At 35.3% G+C, this 22,488-nt stretch overlaps 2 protein-coding genes across 2 annotated transcripts; both read left to right on the forward strand.

Moving 5' to 3' along the window:
• Positions 1 to 1,761: 1,761 nt before the first annotated feature.
• Positions 1,762 to 3,432, forward strand: LOC113343635. The gene is made up of 3 exons (XM_026587757.1): positions 1,762 to 1,980; positions 2,080 to 2,146; positions 2,238 to 3,432. Exons 1-3 carry the CDS (start codon positions 1,912 to 1,914, stop codon positions 3,083 to 3,085), a joined length of 984 nt encoding a protein of 327 aa, XP_026443542.1. The 5' UTR covers positions 1,762 to 1,911; the 3' UTR covers positions 3,086 to 3,432.
• Positions 3,433 to 12,620: 9,188 nt separating this feature from the next.
• Positions 12,621 to 16,984, forward strand: LOC113343687 (pyruvate dehydrogenase E1 component subunit alpha-1, mitochondrial-like). The gene is made up of 8 exons (XM_026587811.1): positions 12,621 to 13,461; positions 13,745 to 13,824; positions 15,122 to 15,199; positions 15,762 to 15,857; positions 15,950 to 16,021; positions 16,199 to 16,252; positions 16,389 to 16,454; positions 16,555 to 16,984. The coding sequence occupies exons 1-8, from the start codon at positions 12,750 to 12,752 to the stop codon at positions 16,597 to 16,599; spliced, it is 1,203 nt and encodes a 400-aa protein (XP_026443596.1). The 5' UTR covers positions 12,621 to 12,749; the 3' UTR covers positions 16,600 to 16,984.
• The last annotated feature ends 5,504 nt before the right edge of the window (positions 16,985 to 22,488 follow it).

Consider the following 22,488-nt stretch of genomic DNA (forward strand, 5'->3'; position numbering starts at 1 on the left):
ACAAAAACAAAAGAAAATCACTAAACCATATACAGCCAGAAGAACGCAGCAGAGCACATGAAGATACTAAAAAAATATAACAAGGATTCAAAGAAGGATAGAGGCAGGGATTAGATAGCAACTCCACACTAACATAACTCCAAACTAACATTTCGATTACCATTTATTTAGCAGGGATTGAATAGAGACTCCAAATTAACAATTCAGTCACCAATTCATTTTTCATTTTTCATTTTTTCATTTTTCAAACGGCATAACACTAAGAAGAAGATTATTATCACAATTTCGGAAGGAATTACCCAACTCTAGGTAATTACTAAAGACCTCACTTTATCACTTTTTTTGACACAAAAGCAATTTAAGAAAGAATTACACATTTTAAAACTAGGAATTCAGAACAATTGCATAAAACAAAGTCACAATTTCAAACGAAATTACACAACCCCAGATTAAACTTAACAACTCACATAAATTCAAATGGATGACTACCGCAATGTCAGAAGAAACTACACCATCCTATATTAATCCTTGCAAACTAAAGGATACAAACTGTCTCTATCCTAGAAGAATAACACAAAACAGGGGGAGGGATCACATCTAATTGCAATTCATTTTCAATCCAATTAACAGCAGGAGACCTAAAGGAGTCAATAAAATTTGGAGCAGCAAAACTAAACAAACAACAAAGTCCAAGAGAACCCCCTACTCAAGACAAGAGAGCAAACAGAACAGCACCTAGAACAATTGGAAAAAAAAAAACCTAAGACCAGATATCAATAACCAATCCAAAGATCAAAGAATACAGAGGGGAAGAGAAATCTAAAGGGTTAATTTTGCAAACCCAATTGAGAACCTCTGAATCGAGATCACATACCGATCCAATTGAATGACCCTAATTGCCAACCCTAGGTCTAAACTCCAAAGAAGAATTACTAAAATTTAAGAACGGGGATCTAATCAAAGCAATAGAAAATCAAATTTAACAGTAAATCATCAAAGCGATTAGTTCCAGCTACTAAAAAATCATAAAATTAACCTATTGACAGAGATCAGGATAATTCTAAAAGAAGAAAAAATGGTGAAAAAAACCTCGCCCCGTCGACATGCTCTCATGCCTTAAACAGATTCCTCTGTTCATCCCATGCTCTTGATCTATCTTCACCCCCAAGCGGTCCTGTGGTTTACTCGGAATGGAAAAAAGTTTTCATGTCGTCCTTTTTTTTCTTGTCATGAATCCAATGGTTTAGTGTTAGTTATATAAAACAAAGGCAAGTACAAAATCTACCCCACCAAACAAGTGAACATGCCTATGGATGTTGTGAATAAATGTGAGAAGAACTTAACCTTTCTACTCAAAAAGAAAAAAAATAAATGTGAGAAGCAGAACTCCACCCTCTCTCCATGCTCAAGGTTACTGTGCTTATACTCTGGCTTTATCTAAAGACATCTGAAATGAAAAATGAGATTTCGTCTGTTTATGTTGTTCCACACATTTAGAAAGAAAGATGAACAATCAATCAACCCATCACACACACAATGCACGTCTGGAAGTGGAAGTGGAAGTGGAAAGACTTGAGTGATTCTCTGGAATCTCTGCCAATACAATGGACGTGGGTGGAAATCCAAATTACGATAACACTTCAGTCATTTTTGTTTTTTTCCAAGCAATGAAAGGGTATTTTTGTAATTGAGAACTATCTGTTTAGATTTTTGTGTTAAATAGAATGGTAGTATGATTTGGACAATCCAGAAGTAATCAGAGGAGAAAGAAAGAAAGAATAAAAACTCAACCCTCAAACTCATTTCAATCAAAAGGCGTTTCTTTCTTCCAGTTATCCACTCTCTGTAAGGGTTATCTTCCGAAAATTAGGGTTTTTCGTATTTTTCAGAAATTTTGAGAGCAACTCCATCATGAGTTCTGAGTCCACCATGAACGCTTCTGCTCCTGCATTGCCTAAGGATTTCGGCAAGAAAAAAAGGGTAATCCATCAATTTCTTATCTTTATATTTGCATTTCCCCTTGATTTTGATTTTGAATTTGATTTTAAGGTTTTCCATGATTGCTGTTTTGCAATTCAGGGTAATAGGTTGGCAAAATTGAAGCAGTGTAAGCTTGATGCAAAGCGTGAGCAATGGCTATCTCAAGGTGTTTTTTTGTTTGTTAAATTATGTCTTTTCTTAATTGTTTTCATGAACAATATTGGATCAGTGAATTGATGGAATATCCATTCATGCAGGGAAAAATAAGGGTAAAAATGGGACTCTGCCATCTCCCGTTATCAATCAGAATCATGAAAAGGAAGAGACTCCATCAAAGAATTCTGAAACTAGGTCAAGAGGTGGGGAAGATTCCAGTTTGCATGATAGTGATTTGGAGTTTCTGACTTATAGTCCAACAAATAGTAGTGTTTCAGGAAGTAAAGATTCAAGGAAGAATCTTCACATTGGAGGAAGTAGCAGCAGCAGCAGTAGTTGCGGAAGTTGTTCGGTCAGCGTTAGTGATGAAGAAGATGTTCGAGGTGAAGATGATGATGATGGATGTCTTGATGATTGGGAAGCTATAGCGGATGCGTTGACAGCTGAGGATCTTAAGGTTCAAAACCCTAGTTTGGAATTACCTTCCGGATCTGCTGATGATCTTGGTAAGGAGGGTCGAGTTGGTGCTCTGAAACCAGATTGTAGCAAGAAGATAGGTCAGAAAGTGGTTACGAATTGTCGTGCATGGAGACCTGATGATGTTTTTCGTCCTCAGAGTTTACCCAATCTCGCGAAGCAGTATAGTTTCCCTATGAACTCGGAAAGGCACTTTGGTCGTGGAGGTATGAATCAGGGTTGTCATGGTATAAGTTCACAGCCTTCGTCCTGCCCCATTTGTTATGAAGATCTGGATCTTACGGACACGAGTTTTCTTCCCTGTTTGTGTGGATTTCACCTTTGCCTTTTCTGTCATAAGAGGATTTTGGAAGCGGATGGACGTTGCCCTGGTTGTAGGAAGCAGTATGATTCTGGAAACGGAGAGAATGGTATTGGTGGTGGAGCTCAAAAGTTCCGCTTGGCTCGTTCTTGTAGCATGACAGGAGCTTAGGAAGAGACTCATTTTGTTGTTGGCGGTTTTCGGAAACATATGCGAGGTTCATCTCTGCTTTTGTGGGCGTGTTTTATGCATTATCATCAGTTATTAGATCTTGAATTCTGGTTGAGATAGATGTGAATATAGGGTTTAGACTAGAGATAGGCGATCGTTTTGCAACCTATATAGTGTTGATGTAGAGGAATTAAGTGGGTGTGTTGATAGATAAAGTGGTATAACCATAGGTACTTCAAATACTTCAAAATTTACGAATATATTTCATATCCTTTCTTGTTTTTTGTTATTTTAAGATGTTTTTGATTTTGTGACTTCATTTAACCTGTTTGCAAATTGTGGTGTTGTTTCAGCGTATCTCAAATCTACCCTGTGCTAATTATTTTTTTTTTGTGTCATTTAAATTTTTATAAATACCGTGCATTTCTAAATATCGCTTATTTTTATCTATGTATTCTACTTTTTATGAAGTTGCAGGAAGATATTATCTTGTCATACTGCATATATGGTAAAATGGACTGCTTATGAAGGTACGAATATTGTTTTAGTTCCCACCGGCATGAATGAAATCACCACTGCCATGCATATCTAGCAATCTATTATACTGGTACTCCATTTGTTGCCTCTTTAATTTTGAAGAGATCCGAAAGGAGAGTCGGTATCTATTTTCTAATTTGCTGTGATGGTAAAATTACTATGTTTCTGCTCACACATCGCAAAATTGTTACATCTTTGTTAAGATATAGAACCTTTAAGGGAGTACTGTTGGATCGCTTTCTCTAATTATTAAATGGTAACCAATACAATAAGACTGAAATGGAAGAGAAAATAGTTATCAGTTCTCTATAGACTATCATGTGACATATAATTCTTTATCCTTAATTGTAAGGATGGATTTTATTGTACACATGTTTTTCTCTTTTAATATGTACGTGTTTCCTCTTCAAAAACAAATAATGAAAAACCTCCATTTCTTAGAAACTACAAACTGGAATTATGTGGAGCAACTGATTATGTAGAGCAATCGACTTTGAGCTTTCTAAGTGCTAGTATGCATTATATTTCAACTTATTGCATCAGTTGTTGTCATACTGGGAAGGCTCTAGGAAATACTATAGAAAATTGGGTCTGAATCGACTAAAGCTGAGTTGCCTCAAGGTACTTTAATTAACAAATGTTGATCATAGCTTTGAATCATACGCCTCTTTCGCCTTATGCAATGTCGTTCTCAATCACCCTCACTGACTTTGAAAGTAGTATGCGTTACTAGCAAGGCTAGGAGTAAAAGAAATAAGGTGTATTATGATAGAGACGGTTGGTTCTCATTTGGGTTAAAGAACTAGAGATTATTCTGTAAGATCATGCCGACGAATTGAAAATCTATGCATGAATGGGTAACCATTTTTTCTAGTCATCTTTTGGAAGTAGATGTTTGGAATTGATGAGTACTGTTTTTGTGGCTTTCAGATACTGTTATTGTTCAGGATCTAGTTTTACTATAATGCTCTGTTTCCATGGGTAAACAGGAGGGCAGAAAACCCAGGGTTTATTTGTTTCAGTTCCTTCTGGGAAATGTGTAATACCCTTTGAGCAGGTTGAGTGCAGTCCTATTTTAATCAAACACCATCTAGTGAGTGCGGAACAACCATGTTAAAACCTTTAAATCTGCCCTCAAGAAATGTTCGTTACAACTTAGTGATATATTGTTATATAGGCTGCTGTAGTGTAGTGGTGTAAACAACAAGAATAAATGTATACTCAGTATGCTTGTTGCATTTGTTTCCAGCCGCTTTACTTACATTTCTGTTTTGGTGTGAGATAAACAAGGTTGTACCATTTTTATGGTTGAAAGTGTCTGCCTTTCAGGTTTTGTGAGAGTTTATTGGAACTTTTAAGCCTTAATTCTGGGTGTTCTAGTATTTTCAAAAAGATAATTCTGGTGTTCTTTCTGGGACTCGTTGAGTCGAGGACATCTACTTTGTCAGAGAGGTGGTGTTAACTCTTTTTTGGCTTTTCTCATCTGTGTTAATTTTTTTCCTTGTACTGTAAGTTAAGTTTGAGTCCATATTCAATGGGTGTATTCATGTAGAACAGAAGAGTTGGCATACTTTCATCAGAGAGTCACAGACATCAATATGTACCAATAACATAGCTACCTAGTCCTTGTGACGCTGATTTGGCTAAGATGCCAACTACCTTTGGTTCTTTCTAGCTTGTGGAAAAACAAATTAGTACATTTAAGCCAGAAAGTAAAATACAAGAATATATTGTCCTCTCATTAATCTTTACACCATGAAGAACTTTTAGCCGGAGGTTTTGCTCTGAGAGGTGATTTAGACCTAAAGTATTTAGATCCCCTTGTTTTAGCCCATAAGGCATCTGGTTCCTTAATTAGTCTTCAAGCTACTTTTGCTAGTATTGCAAGGTTAAATTTATGTGCATTTCTAAAACCTAAGCCCCATTTTTGAATTGGTTTACATAGATTTATCCAAGCTTTTGGATATAATCCTTTTCACCCGAGTGTTTTCTTCACCAAAAATCTCTTTGTATTGCATTAATTTTATTTGGAAGGAAGAAACACTCCATTTGAAAAGTTTGTATACTGGCAAGAACAACTTTGTTTAGCACCGATCTACTTGGTTGTGAAAGAACAATTCCTTTCTGACCTTTAGATTTAGCTTCCATTTTTTCTAGGATATGGGTTCAACAGTTTTTATCTCGGATCTATCCATAAAAAGTGGAGCTCCTAAATATGGGTCTCTAAGATTGATACGTTTAATTTCTTATAATTTTGGACATCATTCTCTGATGTTTGGATTCCACTTTCTTATTAAAGAAAACTCCAGACTTATCGAAGTTTATAAATCGGCCTGAAGCCTTACCGAAGATGTCTATTGTTTTTATTAAATTCCTACATTCAACTAAATCAGCTTTCACAAAAAGCAGACAGTCATTTGCGAAGAAAACGTGAAAGATAAGATCACTTTTGGGGGTTATATTAACACCATGAATAAATTTTTTGTTTTCTTGAGAGAGAAGAAGCCTTGAGAAGAGTACGGGGAAAGAGGTCACCTTGACGTAAACCTTTGGATGGGTTAAAAACATCTCATGGCGTTCCATTTAAAAGAACTGAAATAAAAATTATAGGAATGCATTGTTCTAGAAGAAGACAAACATCCTCATTAAACCTAAACGTTTTCAGAACAATGAGAAGAAAATTCATGTTGACTATATCGAAAACTTTTGACATATCTATAAATCTTCGGTCCACGATTCAGCATGCGCTTCATAATTGAGGTTTTATAAACATTAGTGGCAACATTTCAAACAATTCCATCTAGTGTCTAAATTTCTACTCATTATATGTCCCAAAGCTAGTAGACTTGTATCTACACGAGCCGTTCGGCCAGAAACTCTTCTTCCCCAGCTGGAGAAGGGAAAAATGCGGTTTCGTCCAAAAGTCAGTCCAAAAGTACGGTTTAGTCCAGCCCGAGTCAACTAGGTACAAATTAGTCTAAAATATGGGAAAGTACACTAATAACCTTATCATTTACAATTTAGTCAAAATATTTGCATTTTAGTCCACAGTGACTTATGATGATGTCAGCAATTTTAATTAACATAAAAACAATTAAAAAACAATTTATCTTTTGAAACGTTTGTCCAAAATTCGCAAACTTTATATATTCGGAAAGATCTTTCCGAGAGCTACAAAAAGAGTACCTATATGACTATATAATTCTCATTTTTAATTTTTTTTTAATTTACACTAATGTATAACCATGTAGACATCTGCAAAAATCCAGAAAATCCAACATCCTTGGTAGCCAACAACCACTCTAGTCTACACAGACTGACAAAACTATCAACCACGCCAAGCTTTAGTTGATTAATAGCCGGATTTGTAAAGTTTGGTTTAGCAGTTAACCTGTATCAAGGACAAAACAATAAAACATAAGAATTCGCAGCTTGAAAAAGAAGTGATTAACCTTGCACCAACAACCACATAAGAGACAAAGCAAGAAAATGAATAAATTAAAAAGTTAATCAGTTACTGACTTAATCCCTTTGGGCCTAATCGCACAAACTTAATATGGCTTCAAAACATCCCAGTACTGTGATTTACTAAACAATCGCAATTCTAATACTTACACATAATATGCAATATATCCACGAAACGGGACAATAGTGTACAACTATGCACACATCTACAAAAACATAGAAATCCAACATACATACCCATAGAACAGTCCATATATCAATGAGACGGGACAATGATATACAACAATGTACACATCTATAAAAAAAACTACAAAATCCAACATCCATACCCATAGAACATGTTGTATATCCAGAAGACGGGACAATGAACTATTTACACATCTACAAAAACATATATAATCCAACATCCATACATATTAGAACAACCGTTAAGTAATAACGACATTAAGAAACCGAACATGCTCACCTAAAGAAGTTCTGATTCAGTTAAGTACAAGAAAATATTTTCATATCCAACTTCTAATGAAAGAAATTTCTTTCAATCAAAACATGCGTACAACTACGTACACGTTAATAATCAACAGGTGTACAACCATATACACATTAACAATCGACAAGTGTACAACTATGTACACATTAAGATGCCCCTACAACTATCACATGCCAGCTAACAATAAAAGTGACACTTGGTGGGGAAAAACTAACCTTGTTGCTGAACTCCGCCCATGAAGTCTCATTAATCCTCCATGAATCAAGATAGCTTCTACTTTTTGCATCTGTGATAAGCTTGTCTTCCCTAAAGTTAGATCCAATATTTTTCTTCCACAACGTTTTCTCTACATATTGGGGCGCCACAAGGTCTCACTTTCATTCCTCATATCTAGGATCAGACTTTAAAAGTTGTTTAGAAGTAGTTCAGGAAGTAAGAACAATCTTCCCGCCTCCACTCACTTGATCACTTGCTTCTGCAGTTAACTTATGAAAGCGGCCAACAAAGCTTGGAGATTGGGGAGCACAACCTTGGAAAATTCAAACACATTCTTACGTTGTAAAATCATCTAAAGTTTCACCTGCAGCGGCATCTTGCACAAAAAATATCCAGCAAATTATATACATAACGTCTATGTGAGTTCCTTGACGGGGCAGAAAGCTCTTTACTAGTGTTTTCGTCCCATAAATATGTATGACCAATAGTAGGCCAGAAAAGAAAAGCATGACATTATTCACACTCTGAATTGGATCTATAAAGGGTGCATTATGATGTACACATGTAATTTCTGTCACATGTGTACAACAATGTACACTTATATTATAAGTGTACTAATATGTATACATGTAATTTTTGTCGTAACCAATAGTCAGGGACTCATAGCATCACTGCTTCGTCCAAGAAATGAAAAAGATTGTTCACTAAAATTTGATTAAGAGTCTTAGAGTGAGATATTATGCACACATGTAATTTTTGTCATATGTGTCCAATAATGCACACTTAAATCATAGGTGTACCAATATGTACACATTTAATTTCTATCATACCAACAATCTGTGACTCTTCACTTGTAGACGTAGTTGAGCACTAATCAAGCTATACATGATTTTCTAAACCGATTTAAGTGACACTTTATTTTGTTGTTAACAAATACAAAACTTAGGTACATGATTAGAATGTCATGTGATATTTGCCACGATGGGAAATAACAATTTGAATTCCACTCACCAAAAGCAGATTTTGAGAAGTTCATCAAGGTTAGGATCAGATGACAGCTACTAGGATACCATTATGGATATTCATCTCAATTGATTTAGCTTGCTAAATCAATAGAATTATAACCCCACACATGCGGTGAAGTTACCAAGGGCGTAAAGGAAAAAAAAAATCGCTTAGTGCTAAATCTCATCTTTACATGGGAAGAATTACTTGATAAAATTAATTCCTTAGGTTGCTCAACGTAGAACCAAAATAATTCATAAGTCCCATTTTTCTTTTTGATTTCTTTTGATCAACATTCACTTCAAAAAAATAAATCATCAAAAAGATGAACTGGAAATTAAATAAAATTATATCTGAAAACCTAATAATAACTAGAAATTAATGCATAAATAAGATTATGCGATCTATATCCACCATCTTGATTTCTTTCACATGTGCACAACAATGTACACATGTATTAAAAAGTGCACAACATTGTCCACTTGTATTACAGGTGCGTTATTATGTACACATGTATTTTCTATCACATGTGTACAACAATGTACACTTATATTATAAATGTAATGATATGTACACATGTAATTTCTATCATAACCAAGAGTTAGTGACTCATACTGACTCGACATCAAAGAAATGAAAAAGGATTGTTCACTAAAATTTCATCAAGAGTCCTAGAGTGGGCTATTATGTACACATGTCACTTCTATCACATGTGTACAACAATGTGCACTTATATTATAGGTGTACAAATACGTACACATGTCATTTCTGTCACAACAAACAGTCAGTGACTCTTCAATAATAGTTAAGCACCAATCGAGGAATATATGATTTGATAAATCAATACAAGTGGCTCTTTATTTTGTATGCATACAAATGATAAGTCAAGACCATAAGGTATCCCATATGACCAAATCTCAAAACCTACATTACTAACAACAGTTTCCGGTCTAGTATGCATAGTAATAATAAAAAGAGCGGCTTTCCAAACACCAGTAGTGGCTCAAGAAAGAAATCCAACATTTGGAAGTGAAGGATTGAATTTTACTAACCTGTTACTGTACATTTTTAAGAGAGTCTTCACCTCCCAATTAAACTGTAACAAAGACAGCAAGTAAGTGAAATGTAAAAACTATCCAAATTACAACAGTAGATAGAATGACGATTAAAGAAGAGATTGCAGTCGTCAATAATAGTAGACTATTATACATTATCCTTTTGATCTCATGGATGCAAATCAACAAGTCAAACCAACCTCTTGTATTTTCTAAAATCATTTTCACATTTTCACTGAACCTACTTAATCTTTACAATATCTTATGGATTGTTTTAAAAGCTCAATCTTTGTTAAAAGAAATCTGCCATGGATGCTGATTTATTTTTATTTTCTTTTCCCAACGGTTGCTGCTCTAGCTAGGGAAGATGTATCGGCCTCGAAGAAGAGATCATAAAATGATGTCTCTGTTAATGAGGGATCCAAAGTCCAAAATGAGAACAGCAAAAAAAAATCCAATAGCAACTTCATAAAACTGAAACGAGAAATAGTTTTAAGGACAAAAAACATCAAAGCAAGAAGATATCATAAAATGCACTGATAAAGATTAAAAAAAAATTCAAATGACATGAATCCCTTGGTCACTTATGAAAACTCGACGCGATAACTAAACAAATGTTTAATGAAACCCTTCCAAAAGTTAATTAAACTTAAAGTAATTGGAACGAGTGGAAAGAAAGATTTTTACTGGAGTAACGGAGATTAGAACTGTCAAAAGTATAAGCTCCCGGTTTAAAACATAAGACGTTATCATCAGCATTAAAAATCCAATGCATACAATATTCTCCTTTAATACTAGTTTAAAACATAAGATGAAATCATCAGCAAAAAAAACCAATGCATAACATATGTATTTTCCCTTGATGCTACTAGTCCAACGATGATATATTTAAGATTTCCATTTGGTACCTTATATTTTGTGATACGAGAACTGAGATATGTCAAATTTAATTAGCATATGCTCACGGAGGATATAAGAAAAATCCAAAAAGGTCCAAAATAAGAAAAAACTTTCCATTAACAGGAGCATAATCGAGTATATCCTACTGTGGTTATAATTATAAATAAGGGCATTCGCTTAGAATTCTAATAGGAACATGTGGTTACTTAGACAAGGTGAAATTCTCTATTGACATGGATTCTTATTTAGCTATAATACTAGATGCAGGGAAGTAATACTACTCTAAATGACCAAATCAAAAAGATGGAAAATAAAGAATCAGTAAAAAAGTCAAGCTCAAATAAAAAATTAAAATACAAACATTAAGAGGTTAGGTATGATTTGTGATTACCTGTGTCATGTCTAAGATGGGACACATTCAGATGGTTTCCATTAACGGAGAACAAGTGCCTGGAGAGAGATCTCTGCATATATATATATAGATTATAATGAGATAAGCATAGATCTATCTAATTACTAACTGATAAGAAACTCGAACTGAAATCAAAGTAAAAAATTCTGAAATCGACTTCGAAATCGATAAAATAATAATAGTGATCAACGGTAATTAGGTTTCCAAATCGCTTACCATGATGAAATCTTCAAATTAATTTGATGAATTAAATCTCATCAACTTTTCGCCTCAATTTCAAGTGACGGCTATATAGGTTTTTTCAAGATGCATCGAATATTTCTTTGATTATCATATTTAGTTTCAGAGATTTCATTTTCATGGAGATGACGAGATTAGGATTCAGATTTTTTTCTTCAGTCGGGAGATCTGTTTAAAATGAAATTAAAAAAATGGAAATTGTATCACGATGAAGAAATAGCTTACGGGGTATTTTTGCCATCAAAAGAATTCAGATTTGGACTGAATCGTTCATAAATGGACTAACTCGTTTCAAATTTGACAAATTTGGATCTTTTAGTACCAGGCTTAAGAGGGCAGGACTAAAGCGTCCTAAGTCCAATATCTTCGGGACTAAATGTAAATTTGTACGCTGGAGAATCTTCTCTACCCGTCACCATACATCCTTGCTCCTTGGTCATTATTATACCTAAGGTCGTGTTTGGCCCCTTGGAAATCCCTATCCTAGGTTGGGTTATCAAGAAAATACATTTAAATTATGTTTGTCTTGTTCTAATTCTAGTCTAGGATATGAACAACTAAATCTTCCTTGATTTTAGGAAGCTAAAAAAGCAAGGTTATGCTATTCTCCAAAATAGCCAGGATACCAATATCCTTGCATGGGTTAGACGGTTATAAAGGTAGTTATTTTAATTAATCAAAATATTTTCAATTTTTTTTAACTTTATTGTTATGTTTTTATTTTTTTTCTCCGACAATTTTATCCATAATACATAATTATTTTATAAAAATACATATTTAAAATGTGAAGAGACAAACATAATACATGATAAACCCGTGATGGATCTAACGGAAAAACAAACGTCATCTTTTCCAAGTTAGATAATCCCACTCAAGTTAGAAAAAAAAATTCCCTAACTAAGCTTTATGTAGTCAAAGCTCCCAAACACGGCCTAAAAGTCTAGGGGCCAAAGTCCAATCTCTCCTGGCCTCTTCATCGAACCTAACCTCTCTACATGACCTTTGGATACTACTGAAGGTCCTATTATTCAAGTGCTCTCAGATAATCAAAATGGTCCAAAGTCAAAACACCAAAGAGAAATTTTTACATTTTCTAGTCAATTAAATCTCAACCGTCCAACCCATCCAAACATTTTGATCCGACAATTTTGGATCAAAGATTTTCCATTTCTCTATAAGTCGGAGACAAACAGAGATGGCGAAAAGTAAGTAAAAAAATAGAGGAGAATATAAAATCAACATTCTCTCTTTTCCAACTAACCCTTTTTTTTCTCTCTCCAAAAAAATCTTTGTTCAGAGAGAGAGAGATTCTGATCGGAAAACCTTACTCCGGAAAACGGAAAAATGATGAATCTAACGAAACTCATCTCTTCCGCCTCATCATCGTCAGCGGCATCAAGATCTAAAACCCTAATTTCATCATCCTCATCGTTTCTCAACCGTTCATTCTCCACAGATGATTCGAAAGTTTTAACGATTGAAACCTCGATTCCGTTTACTGCACATAACTGTGAACCGCCATCAAGAACAGTAGAAACAACAGAGGAAGAATTGCTAGGTTTCTTCAAAGAAATGGCGTTAATGAGACGTATGGAAATCGCAGCAGATTCGTTGTATAAATCCAAGTTGATTCGTGGATTTTGTCATTTATATGATGGACAAGAAGCTGTAGCTGTTGGTATGGAAGCAGCGATAACTAAAAAAGATTGTATTATAACAGCTTATCGTGATCATTGTATCTTTTTAGGTCGTGGTGGAACTTTAGTTGAAGCCTTCAGTGAATTGATGGGGAGAAAAGATGGATGTAGTAAAGGGAAAGGTGGATCTATGCATTTCTATAAGAAAGATAGTGGGTTTTATGGTGGACATGGGATTGTTGGTGCACAAGTTCCCTTAGGGATTGGGTTGAGTTTTGCTCAGAAATATAATAAAGATGAAGCTGTTACTTTTGCTATGTATGGTGATGGGGCGGCCAATCAGGGGCAATTGTTTGAAGCTCTTAATATTGCTGCTCTTTGGGATTTGCCTGCCATTCTAGTTTGCGAGAATAATCACTGTAAGTAATCCCATTAGCGTTTTAAATATGAAATGAAATTCAATTTGATTGGTAGGTGGATTATGAATTCAATTGATTTTCATATGCTTTATTGCATTTGATTGGTATATATATTGGCGCTTTTGTGTCGTGTGTAAGAATTGTTAGTTAAAGTAATTGTGATGGGTTTGCCCCTGCATCAAATTGAGTACCATAATTAAGAATGAGATAGTTTTCCAAGCTTTGTGGTGTTTTTGATTGTGCACATGTTCTGAGTTTTACTTTTTTTATTTGATTTGGATAGATGGGATGGGAACGGCAGAATGGAGAGCTGCGAAGAGTCCTGCTTATTATAAGCGTGGAGATTATGTTCCTGGTTTGAAGGTGCAGTGCAAGTTATTTATACATTCAATTGTTATTTTATTTTAGGTTTTATTTTTAATTTTTAATTGGTATGTTGAAATGGATATTATGGTATTTGTGCAAATGTTCATCCATTGATTTCATCCCTAGTTATTGTTGTATGTGCGCACGAAGCTGATAGAGTGTGAGTGGAAATTTGGTTGACATAGAATTATTAGTGGTTGGCATTCTTGCTTGTTCCTATGTTATGCAGGTCATCTACTTAGGATAGGCTCTCGCTAACTGTATTTGTTTTGTTTTGAAACACAAACCTAGGGAACTTATGCTGATATTTCATTGCTTTTGATTTGGAGAACATGAAGTGTTAATGCTGGGTCAAAGGGTTAACTTGGAGAGGAAGTGTATTAAATGGGCATGCTTAGTTTAGGTCCCTAGGAATAGGAATACCTCAAAATGGGGTTTATGGTCAAATTGGTGGTAACTGTTGAGATGATTTTCTTGTTCATGTGCAGTATGTGTTTTCAGGCTCTGAAATCAGCCTAATCTTTTAAAAAATGATGTTTCTCCCTATGTTCATAATTCAAAGCATAACAATAGTAGAAAAGTATAATTAGTTGGTATTTACATCCATTCATCCTTGTAATAACCCATCCAAAGGAGTTAAGAGTGAGAGAAAATTCAAACAGGAAACCAAGCAATCCCTTAAAAGATATATGTATGATGAGAAAAAGTATTTGGTTTATGAAGGAGTTTCCCTGAAAAGATTGTTGGAAAGTGCAATAGCAATCGTTAGCTACTATGAAATTAGTGGGAAATTGAAAATGGACTCGAGACAGTGTTGTTTAGTTATTAGCATGAGCTGAGTATCACTGTTTTTCACTTATTTCGTAGGATTCATATTTTTGAATGTTTAATTTTGTAATAATATGGTCACTTGTGCTGCTCCTATCTTCATGCACATTACAAATCAAGAAGCGCCTTAATGATGGTGCTTGTTCTGAATACATTAACGATTCTGGCGTTTACTTAGTTATATCATCGTTTTCATACTATATCGCTACTATTGTTCAGAACAAGCACCATCGTTTTCCTACTATTGTTCATCTTTTCTAATGCTTGTCACATATTTTTACTGTATGCTTCCATTTGATTTTTTATAGCGGTATTTATTTGATTCGACTCTACAGTCTCGGTTAAGTTTCATGGTCGTTGCGTCATGCAAGTTTACAAATTTAGCCATCTGCAATGTGACACACAATTAGTTGTATTCCACCTCTTTCTGCCAATTATGCTAGCTGAGGTTTGTATTTGTTAACAGGTAGATGGTATGGATGCCTTTGCTGTGAAGCAGGCATGCAAATTTGCAAAAGAGCATGTTCTGCTGAAGGGACCCATTGTGAGTATATTTATTAAGTTTTTCAGTTTCAACTAGGATGTATGTTCCCCTCGCTTTATTATTCTTAGTACTTGGTTTTATAATTTTGTGTGTCTATGAGAGTTCTGTTTACAAAATATCAGTATGAAAAGCCGCATTGCAAGAACTTGCCCTTTAGTGTGTGTTACTATTGCATTGACCATCATGTAACATATTAAACTTGATTTTTCAAGAAGACAAAATTACCAAATTTTAAACTTGCAAGATAATATTCAGCAGTAGATAAGCACTGAAACTTATCCCGAATAAAATTTCCAGTTTTTTTGATCACCAAAATTGCAGTTATATGGCTATATTATATTTATATCTGTGTAACTTAAACTTTCATGTGTTTTTATTTCTTTTCTTTTTCTGTCATCTACTTTGCGTTGCTTATTAACGTACTGCAGATAACTGATTTAATGTTTGTGATTTGGCTGCTTCTCGAACTGCCAAACCTTATTTTTTAACGCTTTTGATAGTAGTGTTATATATGGTGGATTTGTTTCAGTAGTTTGAATGATATGCTGATGTCTATGTGCAGATTCTTGAAATGGACACTTACAGGTACCATGGGCACTCCATGTCAGATCCAGGCAGCACATACAGAACCAGAGATGAGATTTCTGGTGTGAGACAGGTTGGTGATCTTTTTCAATTTGTAGCTGTTGTGTCTTGTTTACCCAAGTATCGATTTTGCATTTTCTAATAATTCTTGGTAATGTATTTCAGGAGCGTGATCCAGTAGAAAGAATAAGGAAGTTGGTGCTCGCTCATGACCTAGCAACTGAAAAAGAGCTTAAGGTATAAATTTTATTAGGTTCTTTTAAACAAGGATGTGTAACTGAAGGATTTAGATTTGGATTCTCCGGATTACCCAAGAGATTGGATATGAAAGAAATTATAATCTTATCATAGAACTGTAATATGGAATATGATGTCTTTGTATGTTCTTCCCATTTGAATCGAATTCTTGTGTAGGATATGGAGAAGGAAATTAGAAAGGAAGTGGATGATGCCATTGCACAGGCCAAGGTAAGAAACATGTTATACTCAAATGCTGTTCAATTCGGGTGGTCGTCCATTCAAGCTATAGAGCTAATCATTGGTGTATATCGCATAGCTAATGTTCCTCGTCTTCTTGTTTGTTTCTCTTTTATGTGTTTATCAGGAGAGCCCAATGCCTGAACCTTCTGAGCTCTTCACCAATGTTTACGTCAAGGGTTTCGGTGTTGAGGTATATATCTTTCTTTGCTTCTCTCTTTAATTGTGTTAAATAAGTCTTATCATCTGCTGTTGCTGTAACTAAGGTGAGATTAAATCCCTTTATGCTGCAGTCCTACGGAGCAGATAGGAAAGAGGTGAGAGCTGTACTCCCATGAAGAAACAATAACTGCCCGCAAAAAATCATTCCTACATTTGAACTAATAAAAGAAGCCAGTTGAACATCCTTTGGCTTTTTTGGTTTTCCTGTAAACTCCCGGTTTTATTGTATAGAGAAGTTACTTCCATCTTCTAGATTTGTGACATTAAGAAGCTCAAGCATCATCATGTTTGCCAGTGCTTGGATTTGGCAACTCTTAGTACAATCTTCTTTAGTTTGGAATCTGACAAAAGATTTTGGAGAGTGTTCTTTGTAGGCTCCTCCACTTGGAACTTGTTCACGCTTATATTACACACGGATGTCTACATTATAATGAGTTTGTGAGTGTTCTAAGTTCTACCACTGACTTCTATATTAAAGCTGTCTCATCTTTTGGTTCCTCGCAATTAGCAAGCTTGTTACTGTGTGCTGCCTTAAATGGTGTCATATGATTCATCCATTTTGATACTAGGGAATTGTGCAAGTGTATCTATTGAGAAAAGGTGCACTGTCATGAAATTGACTAAACAAAAGAACATGGCTGCTAATGGGGGTGTCATTTTGCATGAGGGTGTACCGATCTCTTTCCAAAATATGTTTTGTCTTGTATGCAATTTGGTACACCTCCAAGCAAAATGATAGTCCTCATTAGCAGCATTACAAAAGGATGGTCACGTGTGGTTGCCTTTCTGTGCTCCCCATTTCGGATCTTCATTTTTGTTGGCGAAAAGAATATTAGTGGTGGAGTCAAATTTTCTTTTGGTTGTCTGAAAGTCTTGGATTGAATTCATTATTGGTGTATGGGCAACAGTGGACCCACCGATCACAAGTCCACTAGCTTGCAGGGTCACACACCCTAAAGCAACCGAAAAAGATCAGCTGCGCATTATTTGGGGGTGTTTCATGGGATGCTTTGGTCTTTTTTCTCTGCTTGTTGTGGCCCTGTGGGATCAATTAGAGCTGGTTTATCAAAATACGCTTTTCGAGCAGAATGTGGCCGGGTTTAGCTAGAAAGATTTTTTTGGTATCATGGTTTTTTGGGACCATAATTTTGTTTTGGATAAAAACATTAAAAGTAATTCTAGGTCACCCCATATCTAATTATTTATTTAATACTTAAACTACGCTCTTAATTAATTTTAGGTTATGATTAGTGAATGATTTAGTTAAAAATAATTAGTGAGATGAAATTAAAAGATGGGTTTATTATTAGTTGAATAGAATTATTGAGAGAGTAGAGTTAGAGAAGATGAAGGAGAAAAACATAGAAAATAATTTATTTTTATTTTTTTTCTGATTCACTAATTTGAGTATTCAAATGATGAAAACTCATCTGATTCTTCATCTCCATCCTCTCCTAGAATATTTGTTAATCTTCAAAATGATCCGGATTTGAACTGGATTTTGAACAGTTCGGTTATTTTATATGAAGAACAAGTAACCGAACTCATATGAAGCTGTAGTTCGGTTGCTTTATATGAAGAACAAGTAACCGAACTCATCTGAAGCTGTGTTCGGTTGCCCCGTGAGATGAACAAGTAATCGAACTCATCTGAAGTGTAGTTCGGTTACTTGTTCCAAACACGCAGGTTACCGAAGTCTCTAATAATTTCTAGGAGTTACAGCGTTATGTTCGGTTGGTTCTCAACTAACCGAACTTTGGTGTACAAAGTTTGGTTGGTTCGCAAACTGCATGCACTTTTGATCTAACCGAACTTTACGTAATATAAGAGTATATCAGTTTACAAAGTTCGGTTCTTACGCAAACTTGAACCTAACAGCTAACCAATCGAACTCTGAGTTCGGTTTCTGCGATAAAATTGTGAAGTTACCGAACTTAACAAACAAAAAAAATGTGAAGTTCCAGCGTCTATTGGCCAAGTTCGGTTACTTTGTAGTTTTAAAATTTTTTGCGAACAAACCAAACTCTATTGGCTAAGTTCGGTTATTTTGGAACTCAACATAGTGGCCACAACAACACAGTTCGGTTAGACTGGATTTGTTTTTTTTTTCGGTTCTAAGGGTGGAGTTCGGTTACTTTGTAATTTTAAATTTTTTTTCGAAACAACCGAACAGAGAGTTCGGTGACTTAGTTTTAAATCCAATAGAACCAAACTGTTCTTCGTGTTCTTCATTTTCAAGAAGTTCGGTTAGTAAACTAGGGTTTTTTGGAAAATCGACCTAATCAAACATGGCTCTGTAACTCCTATTAAAACCTTATTTTGATGATTTCTATTCGATTGAAGCAATCAAAATCAAATTAAAGCGAAGGGTTTGTTGGAAAATACCTCCGGAATCGTCCCATGGCAGAATCAGGTTGCAGCTGACGTCTTTTATACTCGATAAAATTATTATGTAACCGAACTTAATTGTGATTGCATTGATGTTGTTACATTTCTTAAATAGGCGGTGGTGGTGGTGGTGGGAGGTGGTGGTGGTGGTGGGAGGAGGTGGTGGTGGTAATCGGTGGTTGGTGGTGGTGATAATCGGAGGTGGTGGTGGTGGTAATCAGCGGTGGTGGGCGGTGGTGGTGGGAGGAGGTGGTGGTTATATATATATAGGTAGTTATTAGGTTGGTTTTAAATTAAATTAGGTTAAGGGTAGGTTAGTCATTTCAACGTTTTAGGACACCCCTTATCACTATAGGGAAGGTGGTCTAATAAAAACATGGTCCCCTCAAAAAAATCATGATCCCTAAAAAATCATTCTTTAGCTATGTACTACTAGGTTGTCAAAGAGAGTAGAACCGGGGACTTTTCTCCTAAAATCGCATGGGCCTCTATTACAGGCTTACTGCTTCTGTTTCTACCGCATTGTAATCCTCCAAAGGCCGAATGAATGCTTTAAGCAAGAACCGTTTTTTGGGCACCACTCTTTTTTTTGGAGGGGACCAACATTTTATTTTGGGAAAATTATTTGAAGTAGTACGAGGACACCCCTTATTCATATATTTATTTTAATACCAAAACTACCCACTTGATTATTTTTGTGTAATGATTAGTATAATTAATTATTGATTACGGTTAAATTAATAGATGATTTTTTTTTTTCAAAAGAAGTAGAATTATTGAGTGATTAAAGTAGGAGAGGAAGAAGAAGATCGAGACTTTTTTTTTTATTTTTTTTGAGATCGGTGAATATGGAGAAAAAACATCCTTTTAGTATTGAGGTATGCTTTTAACTTAGTTAATGTTGTTATAAATGGCCTAAAATATCTTCAAAATGAAAATCGTAAGAAAAATTTCAACTAGGTCAACATAGTTCGGTTATATTATATGAAGAACATGTAACCGAACTTTCTGCAAATGTGGTTCGGTTAATAAATCCAAAATACACAGGTAGCCGAACTCGCTTTTAATGGAGGTTTTGATGAGTTCGGTTAACAGGTTCTGGGACAGGTAACCGAACTTTTATTCCAGAGTATACAGAGTAATGTTCGGTTTCCAACATTAATTTTTGACTGAACCGAACTCAATATTATAGTGAAGTTCGGTTATATTTTTTTTTTTGCGAACTAACCGAACTCAACATATTAATTTTCATAGAAGGGTTCGGTTAGCAATTTTTTTTTTTGCGAACCAACCGAACTCAACATATTGATTTTCAGAGAAGGGTTCGATTCGGTTAGCAATTATTTTTTTTTGCGAACCAGCCGAACTCAACATTTGGTGTTCGAATACAAGTGTTCGGTTAAAGGAAAAAAAATTCCAATTAACCTAACCAACTAAACACAATATATTGGTTTTCAATGAGGAGTTCGGTTAAAACTATTTTTTGCGAAAAAATTAAATTCGTGATAACCGAAGTGTTCTTCGTGTTCTTGGTTTCAGAATGTTCGATTACAAAACTAGTTTTTTTAAAACTATTCCTAACCAAACATGCCACTTTAACTTCCATTTAAACCATATTTTGATGATTTCTACTCAAATTTCCCAATCAAAAAACGAATTAAAAAAATTGATGGGTTTTTCAATCGAACGAGGAACGTCAAGGAAAGAGAGAATAAGAAGAGAATAATTTTTTTTTCAAAACTAAAAAATTTCGATTCCCCTGGTGTTTTTGTTTTTGTTTTTGATTTTGATTTTGATTTTGGTTAATAGATTCATTTAGATTAGATGTATATGATTAGATTTATATAGTTATTAGGTTAGTTTTAATTAAAATTAAAGTAAAGGATAAATGTGTATTTACCTAACTTTAGGACACCCCTTATAAGTATAGAGAGGTTGGCCTAATAAGACCATGGTCCCCCCAAAAAAACCATCGTCCCTGAAAAATGGTTCTTAAGCAAAAAGGTATATCTAGATTGCTTTCGGATCCTCCCCGCTAGAGGTGTAAAACGTGCCGGCCCGGCACACGAAGTCGCGTGCTTCACGTGCCATGTGCCGTGCTGGGCTGTGCCAACGATTTAAACGTGTTGTGTCGTGTTGTGCTTTACTAGTCAAAAGCTAGGCACAACACAACCCACGGGTACAACACGTAACGTGTTGTGCCGTGTTGTGTCGTGCTGACACACGTGCTATAAGCAATTTGAGATCACTTAATGGTATACATTAAGTCAGACATTATCACGATATCTACATATAATTTGAAATTATTTCAAGTAAAATTAACAAATTTATTCAATAAAAAGAAATATCGAACCAAATATAAAATTGGATCATTGTCATGTGAATTAATGTTCTGGTCAAGTATATATAGGTAACGACGTTATAACAACGATATTGAGATATATTTTCCAAATATTTAGGCATTATATGTGTTGTTATAAAAATAAGCTAGCATAAAATGTCAAAAACTAGCTAGAATAGTGACTCTTTTGTGAAATATACACAAAATGTGATGTGTTATACCTTGTTATATTATGTATTTGTGCATGCTATGACGTGCTTTTTTTAACGTGTTGTGCTAGGCTGGGCCACGTGCTTATCCGTGTTGTGCTACTGTGCTGATTAGGCTAACCCAGAATAGCCCACGAAACTAACGTGCTGTGCCGTGCTGGACTAAATCACGTGGTGGGCTGGACTGGGTTCCGATTTTAGCATGCTGTGCTGGGATGTGCTCGTGCTGGCACAACCCAATTTACATCTCTACTCCAGGCGGTTTATTTCCTAAAAGCTAAGAAGAAAATGTAAAATATACACACACATGCAGAGTTGCGTCCAGCTGGTAAAAGTTTTGATGCTACCAGCTACAAAGAGCCTTTAAATCATCTCTTTGTTTTTGTGTGTTTTAGAAAAAGAATCCACCGGGGATATGGGACCATCTCAGTCCCCAGCAAGCATAATAACAAAGGTACCATGTCTGAAGTACTTGTGGTATTAAAATGGTTGTATAAATAACAACAATCCACGACTGTTTATTACTGTTGGCATTTCCAGGTGCTCATTTTGATTCCGGACACCATTCAACACAACACTAAATCTACACTCCAACCCCACCATCCTTATTCCCTCCGATCCCCTTTGAACCTAAGAAGTAAGAATCCTCATCCCACAGTTAACCTCTCCAAGCAAAATCGAAATCCTAGCCAACTTGGCAAAGCCCAATTGGTCGCAGATGATGTCTCACACTTGAAATTAGACAAGCGGTTCAAAGTTTACCGGGTCTGCTTTGTAGCTTAACCTGACATCAATGAAAATGAAACCAAGTATATATATATATATATATATATGCAACTAAACACATGTATGGCACCAAGTAAAAGGGCCCTCCCCTTCGGATACATACTACTGGACTACACGGAACCCTAGTTAGTAAGTTCGCGAATTTTTTCGTATCGCGTATGTTTGCAACTCCGAACCCAAGACGCGTATTATGTGGCATTCCCGAATTATTCGCGAATCGTTCACGAACTTTACGTATTCCGAATGATACGTCCGCTTAATTCGCCAGAAATTTTTTAGCT

This window comes from Papaver somniferum, unplaced genomic scaffold (assembly GCF_003573695.1).
Source record: "Papaver somniferum cultivar HN1 unplaced genomic scaffold, ASM357369v1 unplaced-scaffold_65, whole genome shotgun sequence".
Classification (NCBI taxonomy): Eukaryota; Viridiplantae; Streptophyta; class Magnoliopsida; order Ranunculales; family Papaveraceae; genus Papaver; species Papaver somniferum.